Below are 13,786 nucleotides of genomic sequence, written 5' to 3'. Positions count from 1 at the left end.
CCAGCTATTGGTTTGGAAAAAATAAACCGCTGAAAGGGGAATAGGGTAATGTGAAGGGAGTGGGGTTGTGTAGCAGAGAGGAACAAGAACTAGAGAACAAACAGATCACAACTATGCAGAAAAGTTGTAACAAGAAGGGAAGTTGCCTTTTAAAATACTAAATGATCCTAACTAGAGCAAAGCCTGGAGATTTAAAATCTTTCTCCAAGCTAGATTTCTGATAGTAGAAGAGGACTTTTTGCTTGAAAGTCATTCTTGTGTATTCTAGAACATTGTGCCAAATTTTTTAAACTACCTACAGAAAATTTCATTGAAGTACCTATAAATGTATTTTTGAAAAAAGATTGTCATAACATCACCAGTACATTTTGAAAACATATACCCTAATCCGCTACCCTTCCTGTCCCTGTAAAGTGATTGTTTTCTCTCTTTCGTAGACTAGTTCTGCTCATTTCCTTTTACCAAATACCCAGCAATCCCAAACCCTCTGCACTGATTTGTTTAACCTAGAAATGTCATACCCATGGTTAAAAGACTATTCCCCCCCTTTCCCACTCTCTCCATCCTTTCCTTAGGGAAAAATCTGTGACTGAAAAAGTTGATGCCTGTGATAACTAATCAATGTCTACGTTGCCTAAAGTTGGCCAACAATGGAGAAAACTAAAGTTCTTGGCTAAATATGCACACAGTCTATTCAGTTTTGTCCAGGATCCATTGCAAACAACGAAGGCAGTCTTCTTTTGATTCTTTTACTTCTTGATTCTTAATATGTTTAATTGAAAATTCCCTTTACCCTTCAGGCTTGTAGGCCTAGCCTGGAAGGATTTTAGGTCTTAAGCTTCAGTTATGATAGAGCTTAGAGAAAATGTGGGGAAAGCTACTTTTAGGTAAAATAAAGAAATTTTAAAAGTTCAGTTTTGCTTTCTTGCCTAGATAGGTGCTAGGATGGAGCCAACTCCTGACTGGTTTGAAGTCAAGAAGAGCTGTGGATAGAGAGCCAAAGGAAGAGTTTTGGTGGGAAATGTGTATCTATCTAATAAGAGTGAAAAAAAGAGGACTAACCAATCATTATTTTTAGAAACAAAAAGACAAATAGAACCATGTTTCAGAGCCTGGCTAGTGAAAGAGCTGTGGAAAACTGCGGCATCCAAGCTGTTAACTGTGTTGCAGGCATGTTTTAACGAAGGAACATGGCCAGGCAGCCTCAAAGGGAATTTTGAGGGTATCATTCTTTTGAATTACTGCTGTTCATCTGTTCTCTTCACCACCCCCTTCTAAAGAAAGGGGGGGAGCATAAATTACTGTCCAATAACCCTGTCTCACTTAGTCATAAACTGAGGCAGACCTAGCCTCACATTTTCATTGTCCTTTCACCAAACCCCTAAATAAATACAATTTCCATACCATCTCCTTTTTCTCTTCCCTCATCCTGCCTACAGGCTTCTCCCTACCCTAAAAAAAAAAATTTTTTTTTTTTTTTGCTTGCATTTTTATTCTACCATTATGTAGTCAACAGCATTGCACTGGCCCCTTTATGGCTGATGGAGCCCAGGCGGGCTGCCCGATGAAGGGAGACAGCATTTGGCCGATGGGGCTGGTGTGTGCCATTACTTCTGGCCATTGGGCCTCTGTCCTCTACAGCTCCATCCTGGCTCGTTAAAACCCTCAGCCAAATAGCTGGGCAGGCGCCTGCTGCAGCACTGTAGGGGCCAGGAAGTTAAATGGTTCTCCTAATCCTGCATAATTTATCTCTCTGTTAGGCCCCTCATAAATAGTCCAGTTCAGCCCTACCATGGAGAGCTTCATTCTGAATTTCCTATATTTTCGTGATGACCAACTAGTACCCAGCCTTTCCCTTCTCCTTTCTTTATTATCATTATTAAACATTATTTTCCCCTTGCTTGCTACGAGCTAGCCTTAATGTTTTTTTCATTTGGAACCTCCTGCCTGGATCCCACTTCACCAACAATCTGTCCATTTCTCTCATTTGGACCTGGTATTACAGAGCAGTTGGTGCTACGGTCTTCCCCTTCCCCTCTCCTCCAGATTTCTAGTGCTTCATTTTCTCCTTTCCTATTTTCTCTTTTTGAATCCATCTCCTCTCCTTTTCCATCATTTCCATTTTTTTCTTCCTTCCCATTCCCTCTCCAGTCCCTTTCCAGGGACCAACCTTACTGTAGGATGTTTGGTAGGACATTTTTAAAAGGGCACTGAGTCACTTCTTTTTTTTTTCACATCTCTGTTTCTGTTTCGTTTCAGAGATTTACAAACGAGGACCACCTGGCAGTTCATAAACACAAGCATGAGATGACATTGAAATTTGGCCCAGCCCGAACTGACTCAGTCATCATCGCAGGTATTTGCTGCCCCAGAAGCCACGTGCCTTGATATCACCAGACAGTTAAGATTAATACCAGGGACCAGATGTACTGGGAGCTGTACTCCCCTTCTCCCATTAAGAGCCCTTATGTGATCTGCATTTAATCAGGAGAAAGGAACAGTAAAAGCTCCCAAGTTTCTATTGTGCCCTCCACTCTCTCAGTTTTTAATACAAGATTGGGTTCTGCGGTTTTTGAGGTGGGTGTGTTGAGGTTTTTGTCTTAGCTGTTTTCAGTCTATTCCCTCCTTCCCTTCTTTTTATTAAGAGTTTGGAAGATTTGCAGACAAAAGATGCCTTTGACATTTTTCCCTACCCACAGCAAAGGGGTGAACAAAAGAGTGCAAGGAAGTTGGCCTGGCCTGGCTGCTTCTCTTCCACTGGGTGTCAGTTTCCCCCCAAGCAGGCAGGTTGTCGGTTCGTAGATTCAATTTCCCTTATGACCGTGGACATGACTGAGGGCAAACAGTGGGCTTTTCTAGGGCAGTTGGGCAACTGGAACCTCTCACCGGTTGCTCTAGATACTGTTTTGCTTGCCTGTGCCATTCTCAAGGGAGCATTCTCAGCAACTCCTCTCAAACACTGCAGCAGTTCTCTCATGCTGTTTTCAGCTAGACAGGCAGACAAAGTGGGCTCTTTCTTTTGCTACCACAAGGGGTTCTGATTTAGCCTGAGTTTAGCAAGCTTACCTCCATGTTTAACCAGTGGAGAATTTAATGATGATTATTGTATAGTATCAGTTAATAATACAGGTAAGGCACAATTTCTCTAAGTGTGCGTGTGTTCAGTCATGTCTGACTCTTTGCAACCACATGGACTGCAGCCCGCCAGACTCCTCTGTCCATGGAATTTTCCAGGCAAGAATACTGGAGTGGGTTGCCATTTCCACCTCCAGGGGATCTTCCCAACCTGGGGATCAAACCCACATCTCCTACATTGGCACCCCACTCCAGTACTCTTGCCTGGAAAATCCCATGGACGGAGGAGCCTGGTAGGCTGCAGTCCATGGGGTCGCTAAGAGTCGGACACGACTGAGCGACTTCACTTTCACTTTTCACTTTCATGCATTGGAGAAGGAAATGGCAACCCACTCCAGTGTTCTTGCCTGGAGAATCCCAGGGACGGGGGAGCCTGGTGGGCTGCCGTCTATGGGGTTGCACAGAGTTGGACACGACTGAAGTGACTTAGCAGCAGCAGCACCTGGAAAGCCCAATCTCTCTAAGTACTACTAGCCAAAGTGCTGTTTGAGACACAGAGGAGAAAAGAGAGAACCTCCTCCCATAGTTCTGTACATGAAGGAAGGGGCTTGCCCTACAGATCTCCTGTACCTTATTATTTGTTGAATATCTACTGTGTGTACCAGGCACTTTGCTGGGAGCTTGTGGATTGTAATTCCTGAAAAAAGACTAAAGTTGGGGACATTGTCATTAGTAATCCTTAAAAAAGCCTGGGGAAGGTCCTTGGACGAGTGGAGAGGGCATAAACATGTATGCAGGCAACACATACTTAAGTTTATTGTTGGGGCATGTATATGTGGAAAAAATTTTAGTATTTTAAGTCAAGTATAAGTGAATAATACAAACAGCATCAGTACTCAGAGAATTATTATTAAGTGAAATTGATCGAAGAAGTTTATGAAAGAGGTAAATTTGGGGCTCTTGAAAGTCCCTTGGACAGCAAGGAGATCAAACCAGTCAGTCCTCAAAGACATCAACCCTGAATATTCATTGGAAGGGCTGATGGTGAAGCTGAAGGTCCAAAACTTTGGCTACCTGGTGCAAAGAACCGACTCATTGGAAAATAAGACCCTGATGCTGGGAAAGATTAAGGGCAGGAAGAGAAGGGGGCGACAGAGGATGAGATGGTTGGATGGCATCACCGACTCAATGGACATGAGTTTGACAAACTCCAAGAGATAGTGAAGGACAAGGAAGCCCAGCATGCTACAGTCCATGGGGTTGCAAAGAGTTGGACACAACTTAATGACTGAACACACACACCAAATTTGGGGCAGAGTTATCAAGTTGGAGAAGTTATTCCAAATGCGTGGAAATGCCTATGCCACCCTCCATGAGTGGGGAGAGAAAATGACACAGGACAGTCCCAAAGAGATAAAATGTTTTTCTGTTATTCTTTGCCTTCTGTTTCAGGGCATTCATCCCACTGCCCATTTCAGCTCTCCTGTCTAGTCTGGTGATTCTCATATCTCCAAATTAAGACCTGGTACCTCACATGTATTTCAGCCCCTACTGAACACTTACTTGGCTATCTTTCTGTTTTCAGATATTAATGTCAGTGACTGTCAATTAAGGAATTCCTTGTCCCCAAAACCAGCTCCTCCTCTTTGATATTCAGTGATATCAATATTCTCACAATCTTGTATTGTTTTATTCTTTCAATTCTGACTGTTGTATTCCTTTCTATGCTTCCTGCCATCCACCATCAGTGTGCTTGAATCCCTCCATAGTCTCCTAGCTGGCCTTCTTGACTGGTCTCTCATTCTCATCCATCTTGCATTCTGTTGAAAAGCCAGACTTCTTGAAATTCTTGTCCTCTGCTCAAAATCTGTCATTATCTTTTAAGGCTATTTTTATTTGGGTTTTCAAGCTTTCTATAACATTGCCCTGTGGTATTTACCCATCTTAAATGCAACTTATATCCCTAACATGACTGTCTTTTGACCTGCACATACCTTTTTCTCCTCATCTATGTATTGGTGCCATACCTGCTTCTCTCTGTGCCTTCACCTGCCTGACTCCTCTTAGCCTACTAATCTTCTCTCTTATCTACCCTCTGAAGCCATTCTTTAAGGCCCAGCTCAAGTCCCACTTCTTGAAATCTTTCCTAATTGTTCTGCCATTAATTTGTCTTTATTTCTGTAACAGTTTTATTCTCTGCCATACATGGCACATATCTTTTGTATACTGTGATATTCTCTATATAAATTAATTTTATTTCTTCAACTAAAAAATATCCTCTTAGTTCTCTGTGGCAAGAACCATATCTTCTTTTTGGCCCAAACTCCTATACTTCTATCTCTCCCTCTCCCCCTCCCCCCAACGTACACACAGTTTATACATATAGCAGCAAAACACAGAAAGCATTCAATAAACACCTGTTGATTTCTCTGGAATCATCAGAGCAAGCTAAGGGTTTTCTTATATACATTTTCTGGCTGTTTGTTCAAGAATGGAAAAAGTTTATATGAGCCTCAGATCAGAGATCCAAAAGGCCCTCTTCTGCTGTAACCATGCCCTTAGCTGCCCCGTCCTGTTCCACTTGAGTTGTGATTTTTTTATGTGCCCTTACTGAAGTACTCTCTAAGCATAAGGGAATATTACCTCCACTCACCCGGGGATGGAGGGAAAGTGGCTTTATCGTTGGCCAACCAAAGCTGCCAGAGAACCTTTTAAAACTATTTTGGGAGGTTAGTGGTAAGTTTTCCAAACACTCTGATTCAGAAGAGGTTTTGTTTAAATTAAAAAAAAAAAAAAAAGTTACGTTGTTTCCATGGAAAATCCCACTGGACTATTCTCTATTGATCATGCTAGGAGGAGTGATTTTAGCCCCAGGTCTCACTCCTTAAAATATTGTTTAAACATCATTCTACCCCTATCATTCGGTTTAGCAGTTTGGAATATGAAATGAATCCCCAAGGTGATTAGCAGTGCAAGGAAAACCGTCATAATTGAGTTAGGACCAGAGAACAAGATTCAACTGACCTAAGAGAGAAAAGGGGCTTCCCAGGTGGCACTAGTGGTAAAGAACCCACCTGTCATTGCAGGGGATATAAGAGATACGGGTTCAATTCCTGGGTCAGGAAGATTCCCCAGAGAAGGCATGGCAACCCACTTCAGTATTCTTGCCTTGAGAATCCCATAGACAGAGGAGCCTGGCGGATACAGTCCATAGGATCACAAAGAGTCAGACACGACCGAAGCAACTTAGCATGGGAAAACTAGAAAAACAGGATGGGGAGAGAGAAGCTCAAATCTCAAATTCAAGTCGCTTGAAAAGTTCCCGTGGGTTACCCAGAGCCTCCTTCTTCCCAAGGGCAGAGGCAGCGTGCTGAGGAAAGATTTGTGCAGCCTCTGAGAGGATATTTTGGCTGGCAAATCTAAATCCAAATATCCTGGTTTCCGGAATTTGCTCTTGGTCCCAGGTCTCCGTGCAGTGAGGTCTATTGTTTGCAGTTTCCTTTTCTAGCTCACGATCTTGCTATCTTGTTCCCCAGCCCCTAGATGTGCCTGGAATGCCTTCAAGAAGGTAACAGACTCTTACCTTAGTGACAGCTGAAAAACAAGGCACCATTTCTTACTTGGTAGCTTTAGCAAGTAGACTCAGCCATCTGATCCTCAGTCTCTTCTCCTCATCAGATTTTAGTGTCCATCTGCTTACACCTACTCACTTCAGACCTAGCAGAGAATAAGTGTAAAGAAAAAATGTCACTTAACTGTACTTGATTTTCCCACCTAAAAGTTTCACAGACTCCACCTGGGCGGGCAGTTTTTGTTTTGTTTTGGGGGTGAGGGGGCTGAAACCAGCCTCTGAAAGGCGGTTACATATGGATGGTCACACAACGGAACACCGTTCTGTCGTCCCCCTGCTGGCCTTGAGGCGACACGGCGCAGACGCCCTCTGGTGGCCCAGCACCAGTCTTTACTGACCAGGGCTCCATAAAAGTGAACCTGCCTAAACACAGAGGTTCTTTCCAAACAGAAGAATAAAAATGTGTTCTTGATGTGCTCTCTAGTTTTAATTTCGGATCAAAACTAAAATAAAGGTTCCTTTTCTTTTCATGTCTACAGATCAAACTCCTACTCCAACTCGATTCCTGAAGAACTGTGAAGAGGTGGGACTCTTCAATGAACTAGCTAACTCCTTTGAACATGAATTCAAAAAAGCTGCAGATGAAGATGAAAAAAAGGCAAGAGGCGGGACTTTTGCTAAAAAATTGCTGGTGTTCAGATCTAGGCAACTTGCACTGTGCCCTGGGATAATTTGCATAATTGGTTAAAGCAACAAATTATGGGCTTGGTTCTATAGAACCAGATAATACTCACTTATCCTTGTCAGCCATTCAGGTCTTTAGGGGGTCCAGGTGATGGATAAGCACAAGTGTTGGGTCTTCATCAAAAACCAGTTTTCTTGCCCTTCTAGTGGACATTGTTCAGTAATCTATTTTTTAAACTATTTTTGTTCTGGATATGTTACTCAAATTTTGTTATATAATGGGTTTTTGGTTTTTTGCCAAATCCCACTCTTTTCTGCGCTAATCAGACTTCTCACCTGGATTGTTTTATTCAGTCAGCCAGTCAGTAGACATTTACTGAATTTTGACTCTTCTTTGTTTCAGTGTATGTAACTCCTACCTCCGAATAACTCTGTAGTAATAGTCAAGAAGACATTAAGCTTAAGGAAGGATGTTCTTAAAAGCCTTTCAAAGGAGATCAGCCAGGATGGTGAAAGAACCAGAAATTAGGTCACTTTGGGAACATTTAAAGAAACCGCTTTTTTTTTTTTCCTGCATACACATTTTATTGCATAGAAAGGATCATACTTGTCTCCTGTTTTATTTTCTTATTTTGATTTGGCCACACCCAGTGCCATTGCGGGGAGAAGGCAATGGCAACCCATCCAGTACTCTCGGCTGGAAAATCCCATGGACGGAGGAGCCTGGTGGGCTGCAGTCCATGGGGTCGCTAAGAGTCGGACATGACTAAGTGACTTCACTTTCACTTTCCACTTTCATTCATTGGAGAAGGAAATGGCAACCCACTCCAGTGTTCTTGCCTGGAGAATCCCAGGGATGGGGGAGCCTGGTGGGCTGCCGTCTGTGGGGTTGCACAGAGTCGGACACGACTGAAGTGACTTAGTAGCAGCAGCAGCAGCAGTGGCCTTGGGATCTTAGTTCACCAACCAAGGATCAAACCCATGCCCCCTGCAGTGGGAATGTGGAGTCTTAACCCCTGAACCACCAGGGAAGTGTGAAAAGAAATTTTATTGAAACAAAATTGCAGTCTTCAAATAGTTGAAGAGTTTTTGTGTAAGAGAGGGGTTAAACTTACTCTCTGTGGCCCAGAAGTAGAAATAGGACCAGGATAGGAAGCTATCACAAGGTATGTCCAATTATATGGAGGTCTCTTAGGATAGATATTGTGGAGAGGATTAAAATATTGGAATCACTTCAGATTCTGAGATGCTGTGATCATGATTTTAACCTTTATATTCAAGATCCCTAGAGAATCCTTTAGTTTGGAAGATCAGAGGAAATAGTTCAAGAAGCAGAGTCAAAGAAAAATAGTTCCCATGGAATAAGGGGTTTGGGGGCAAAAGAAAAAGTCAAAGTTTACTCTATTTTAGAATTATAATTCTGGGTTATTAGTCACTACTTAAAATCAGATATCTGTTCCATAATAATTCAGAAAAAATTCCAGTATCTCTATCTCAGAACATATACACATTAACACATGTACCTCCCATAATTGGATGGTGCAGTGAGGCATGGAATCTTATCAGAATACAGGAAAGCCAAGACTTAAGAAAAAATTTCCAGGGAGGACTCTTTCCCTCTAAGAGGGAGATAGCAGTGAGAGAGCTTATTCTTAGGTATGTCGATAAGGAGACCAGGGCCCTTGGAAAGCTCTGAGTTGTTATGGCAACAATCTGTTTCTACTGAGACCAACTTTAAGTCCAGAGCTAAGGATTACACAACAGAACAGCACATCTTGCTCAATGGTGTGTTTTTCCTTAAGCTCTGTATATAGTATATAATTATTATATAACAACAATATATCTCAGAGAAGGAAAGGGCAGCCCACTCCAGTGTTCTTGCCTGGAGAATCCCAGGGACAGGGGAGCCTGGTGGGCTGCCGTCTATGGGGTCACAGTCTATGGGGTCTCACAGAGTTGGACTCCACTGAAGCGGCTTAGCAGCAGCAGCAACAATGTATCTTTCTTGGAGACATGCTTCTCATTAACAGAAACCTTCTGACTAATCCTATTATTTTAAGATTATGTTGTGGGAGTGGGTCTGATAAGACCTTTACAACCTTAAGATACCCTTTTGATCTATTGTTGGTACCAACTGAAAAAGTATATAAAGCCCCACCCAAACTAGTGATTGGGGCACTCATTGCCCACTTCTGATGTCTATGTCTGAAGCTGTCTCTTTACACTGTAATAAAACTTCTGCTACCCAAAACTCTGAGTGATCAAGCCTTGTCTCTGGCCCCAGATCAAAATTCTCTCCTCTCGAGGCCACAAATCCAACACCATTCACTATAAGCTATCAGCAGGTAAATCAAAAGAGTTTGTGCACAATTTTTCCATCCATCTTAAATTATAAGAATGAAGTGTTCCTATCACTGGGGGTCCTTCCAAGTTCTATAGCTTTCTGTCATCTTCATTTCCTGTTATCTCCCACGTATTAAAAGAAAGTTGGGGGAAACTCAGTGGCATATATTTGTAGTTCTCCTTTCAAATGGCAGAACTTGCCGTGGTCTATCAGTCACTTGCTTACAATCTATGTGGTATAATTTTATTTTACAGTTTCTCTACTTCATCCCCCCTGTCATTTCTTCCTCGCCCCAAACAAAGAAATCAGTCAAATTGTTTCCACCAGGTTGTGAAGGATTTTAAACCAAACTCATTATAGGGAAATTCAAGAAAATTAGCCTCCTCTTAAAGGCTCCAAGTCTTTCCCACTGCCCTTTTAGCTCAGTTGACACAGTCATGCCTTTACTCACTGGGCATCTCTTGGTGTTTCTCCCTGCTTGGTCAGGAGTGGTCTTCACCTCTTCTTGATGAGAAGCATAGGCTCAGTGGAAAATTATCTCCAGGAGTGTTTTATGAGCCCAAAACTTCTCTGAACCACAACTTTTCTAGGAGATGCCTCTAGGAGATTTTAAACTTGTGGTTGTATTTACTTAAGAGGCCCCTCCTTCCCACCACCCTCTGACTTCAGGGATCCAAGAATTAGCCTACTTGGACCTGACATCTGTGTAGAAAAAAATGAGGGCAGAAATGGAAACCATCTTTGCTGTTGCTCATCCTTATCAGATTGGAGAGAAAGAACCATTACCACCTTCTCTAATGTAGTAGATACCAGATTATCTTCAATTCACTCAAATACCAGGATTTCTAGTGATTAAAATAGCAAGGGATAGATTAAAAACAAGCTCCTCTTTCACCAAGAAGCCTAGGATGTGGGAAGAATAGAACCAAGAATCCACTTTGTCATGAAACTGAACTGCAACGCCAGCCTCCCTGTTGTGCAGTATCAGGGTCATCTTAGACGGTTTATTGTTCTCTTCAAAGCCACTTACGGCTCCCCAGTTCTCTGAGGTGATTGCACCACTGCCAGAAGAGTGCTCTTTCCCTTCTCGTTTTCTCCAGTCCTGCCCCTAGTCCCAAGTTCTAGTTTCTTTGACTGATCAAATGATCAACCTTTCCTTTCTTTGTTACCCCAAAACCCTATCTTCCTAACTTCTAGCGCCTAGCATCAGATTTGGGGGTGAGAACACCATCAAGCATGGAGAGTTCCCCAGAAAAGATATTTCCTCTTTCATTGACAGTAGTTTAATAGCCAATTTTATTTTGTTTGCTTTTGATAATTGGGTAACCTAGTCATTCTGATTGGCAGAAAAAGTGTTCACAGCTCTCTAGTAGCCAGTGGAGCTGGTTGAGGATAGGAAGGCGCTGGATTCAGGAATCGTTGTGCTTTCCTAAAAAATAATCATAGAATTTGATGGATAAATGACATCTTTTTTTTATTTTCTCCTTTCACAGTCTTCATAGGCATTTAAAGGTTTTTTTCCCCTCCTTTCAGAATCTTTATCAGTGTTCATCCATGGTGAGGCAGGTGTAAATAACCTCATTTTATAGTTGGGAAACAGAAGCCCTGAGAAGTTAAACGATTTGGCCAGAGTTGTGTGTAAAATCTGGGTTCCACATTTCTTTGACTTTCAGTTTGGTGCTTTGACCAAGGATTGAACTTCTTAGAAGTATATTCCCTCATCTTTTAACTGGGAAGATATAGATCAAACCTGAAGGGAATCATGGGATTGAACTATGCTCATTTCTCTTTTTTAACAGGCTGCTTCTGGGCCCCTTGACATGTCTCTGCCTTCTACACCAGACATCAAAATCAAAGAAGAAGAGCCAGTGGAGGTAGACTCATCCCCACCTGACAGTCCTGCCTCTAGCCCCTGCTCCCCACCGCTTAAGGAGAAGGTAAAGCTGTTTACCAGGAGTCATCTGAAACTTTAATTGATAGATGATGTTTTGATGTGATAGTTGTATAAACATAGTGTGATACAGAAGGATTGATTATGTTTAAATAAATGTTAATTGTTTAGAGGATTTATATAAAAACACCTATTCTCTGACCCAGCAACTCCACTTCTAAGTCTGTATGGAAGAGAAATTAGTGCATATGTCTACCAAAAGAAGTATATAAGGATGTTCATAGCAGTTGTATTCATCAGTTCAGTTCAGTCACTCAGTCGTGTCCGACTCTTTGCGACCCCTGAACCGCAGCACGCCAGGCCTCCCTGTCTATCATCAACTCCTTGAATTCACCTAAACTCATGTCCATTGAGTTGGTGATGCCATCCAACTATCTCATCCTCTGTCGTCCCTTCTCCTCCTGCCCTCAATCTTCCCCAGCATCAGGGTCTTTTCAAAGGAGTCAGCTCTTTGCATCAGGTGGCCAAAGTATTGGAGTTTCAGCTTCAACATCAGTCCTTCCAATAAAAACCCAGGACTGATCTCCTTTAGGATGGACAGGTTGGATCTCCTTGCAGTCCTAGGGACTCTCAAGAGTCTTCTCCAACACCACAGTTCAAAAGTATCAATTCTTCAGGGCTCAGCTTTCTTTATAGTCCAACTCTCACATCCATACACAACCACTGGAAAAACCATAGCTTTGACTAGATGGACCTTTGTTGACAAAATAATGTCTCTGCTTTTTATTTATTTATTTTTTGTCTCTGCTTTTTAATATGCTGTCTAGGTTGGTCATAACTTTCCTTCCAAGGAGTAAGTGTCTTTTAATTTCATGGCTGCAATCACCATCTGCAGTGATTTTGGAGCCCCAAAAAATAAAGTCAGCCACTGTTTCCCCATCTATTTGCCAGGAAGTGATGGACCAGATGCCATGATCTTAGTTTTCTGAATGTGGAGCTTTAAGCCAACTTTTTCACTCTCCTCTTTCACTTTCATTAAGAGGCTCTTTAGTTCTTCTTCACTTTCTGCTGTAAGGGTGGTATTATCTGCATATCTGAGGTTATTGATATTTCTCCCCGCAGTCTTGATTCCAGCTTGTGCTTCTTCCAGCCCAGCATTTCTCATGATGTACTCTGCATATAAGTTAAATAAGCAGGGTGATATACAGCCTTGACGTCCTCCTTTTCCTGTTTGGAACCAGTCTGTTGTTCCATGTCCAGTTCTAACTGTTGCTTCCTGACCAGCATATAGGTTTCTCAAGAGGCATCTCTTGAGTGTTCCCATCTCTTTCAGAATTTTCCACAGTTTATTGTGATCCACACAGTCAAAGGCTTTGGTATAGTCAATAAAGCAGAAATAGATGTTTTTCTGGAACTCTCTTGCTTTTTCAATGATCCAACAGATGTTGGCAATTTGGTCTCTGGTCCCTCTGCCTTTTCTAAAACCAGCTTGAACATCAGGAAGTTCACGGTTCACGTATTGCTGAAGCCTGGCTTGGAGAATATTGAGCATTACTTTGCCAGCGTGTGAGATGAGTGCAATTGTGCGGTAGTTTGAGCATTCTTTGGCATTGCCTTTCTTTGGGATTGGAATGAAAACTGCCCTTTTCCAGTCCTGTGGCCACTGCTGAGTTTTCCAAATTTGCTGGCATATTGAGTGCAGCACTTTCACAGCATCATCTTACAGGATTTGGAATAGCTCCACTGGAATTCCATAATCTCCACTAGCTTTGTTCATAGTGATGCTTCCTAAGACCCACTTGACTTTACATTCCAGGATGTCTGGCTCTAGGTGAGTGATCACACCATCGTGATTATCTGGGTCGTGAAGATCTATTTTGTACAGTTCTTCTGTGTATTCTTGCCATCTCTTCTTAATATCTTCTGCTTCTGTTAGGTCCCTACCATTTCTATCCCTTATTGTGCCCATCTTTGGATGAAATGTTCCCTTGGTATCTCTGATTTTCTTGAAGAGATCTCTAGTCTTTCCCATTCTGTTCTTTTCCTCTATTTCTTTGCATTGATCGCTGAGGAAGGCTTTCTTATCTCTCCTTGCTATTCTTTGGAACTCTGCATTCAGATGCTTATATCTTTCCTTTTCTCCTTTGCTTTTCGCTTCTCTTCTTTTCACAGCTATTTGTAAGGCCTCCTCAGACAGTCATTTTTGCTTTTTGCATTATTT

The 13,786-nt window shown here is 42.2% G+C and overlaps 1 protein-coding gene across 2 annotated transcripts in view; it reads left to right on the top strand.

The window, feature by feature from the left end:
- LOC129654820 (cyclic AMP-dependent transcription factor ATF-7) overlaps positions 1–13,786 on the top strand; it is a 98,125-nt gene that overhangs the window by 65,410 nt on the left and 18,929 nt on the right. For both annotated transcript variants that reach the window (XM_055584518.1, XM_055584526.1), the window contains exons 3-5: positions 2,260–2,356; positions 7,186–7,304; positions 11,474–11,611. In XM_055584518.1, the coding sequence (XP_055440493.1) occupies positions 2,260–2,356; positions 7,186–7,304; positions 11,474–11,611 (354 nt within the window). The remainder of the gene's footprint in view (positions 1–2,259; positions 2,357–7,185; positions 7,305–11,473; positions 11,612–13,786) is intronic.

The sequence above is a fragment of the Bubalus kerabau genome, chromosome 1 (assembly GCF_029407905.1).
Source record: "Bubalus kerabau isolate K-KA32 ecotype Philippines breed swamp buffalo chromosome 1, PCC_UOA_SB_1v2, whole genome shotgun sequence".
NCBI lineage: Eukaryota > Metazoa > Chordata > Mammalia > Artiodactyla > Bovidae > Bubalus > Bubalus kerabau.
This window is presented reverse-complemented; position numbering and strand designations above follow the sequence as displayed.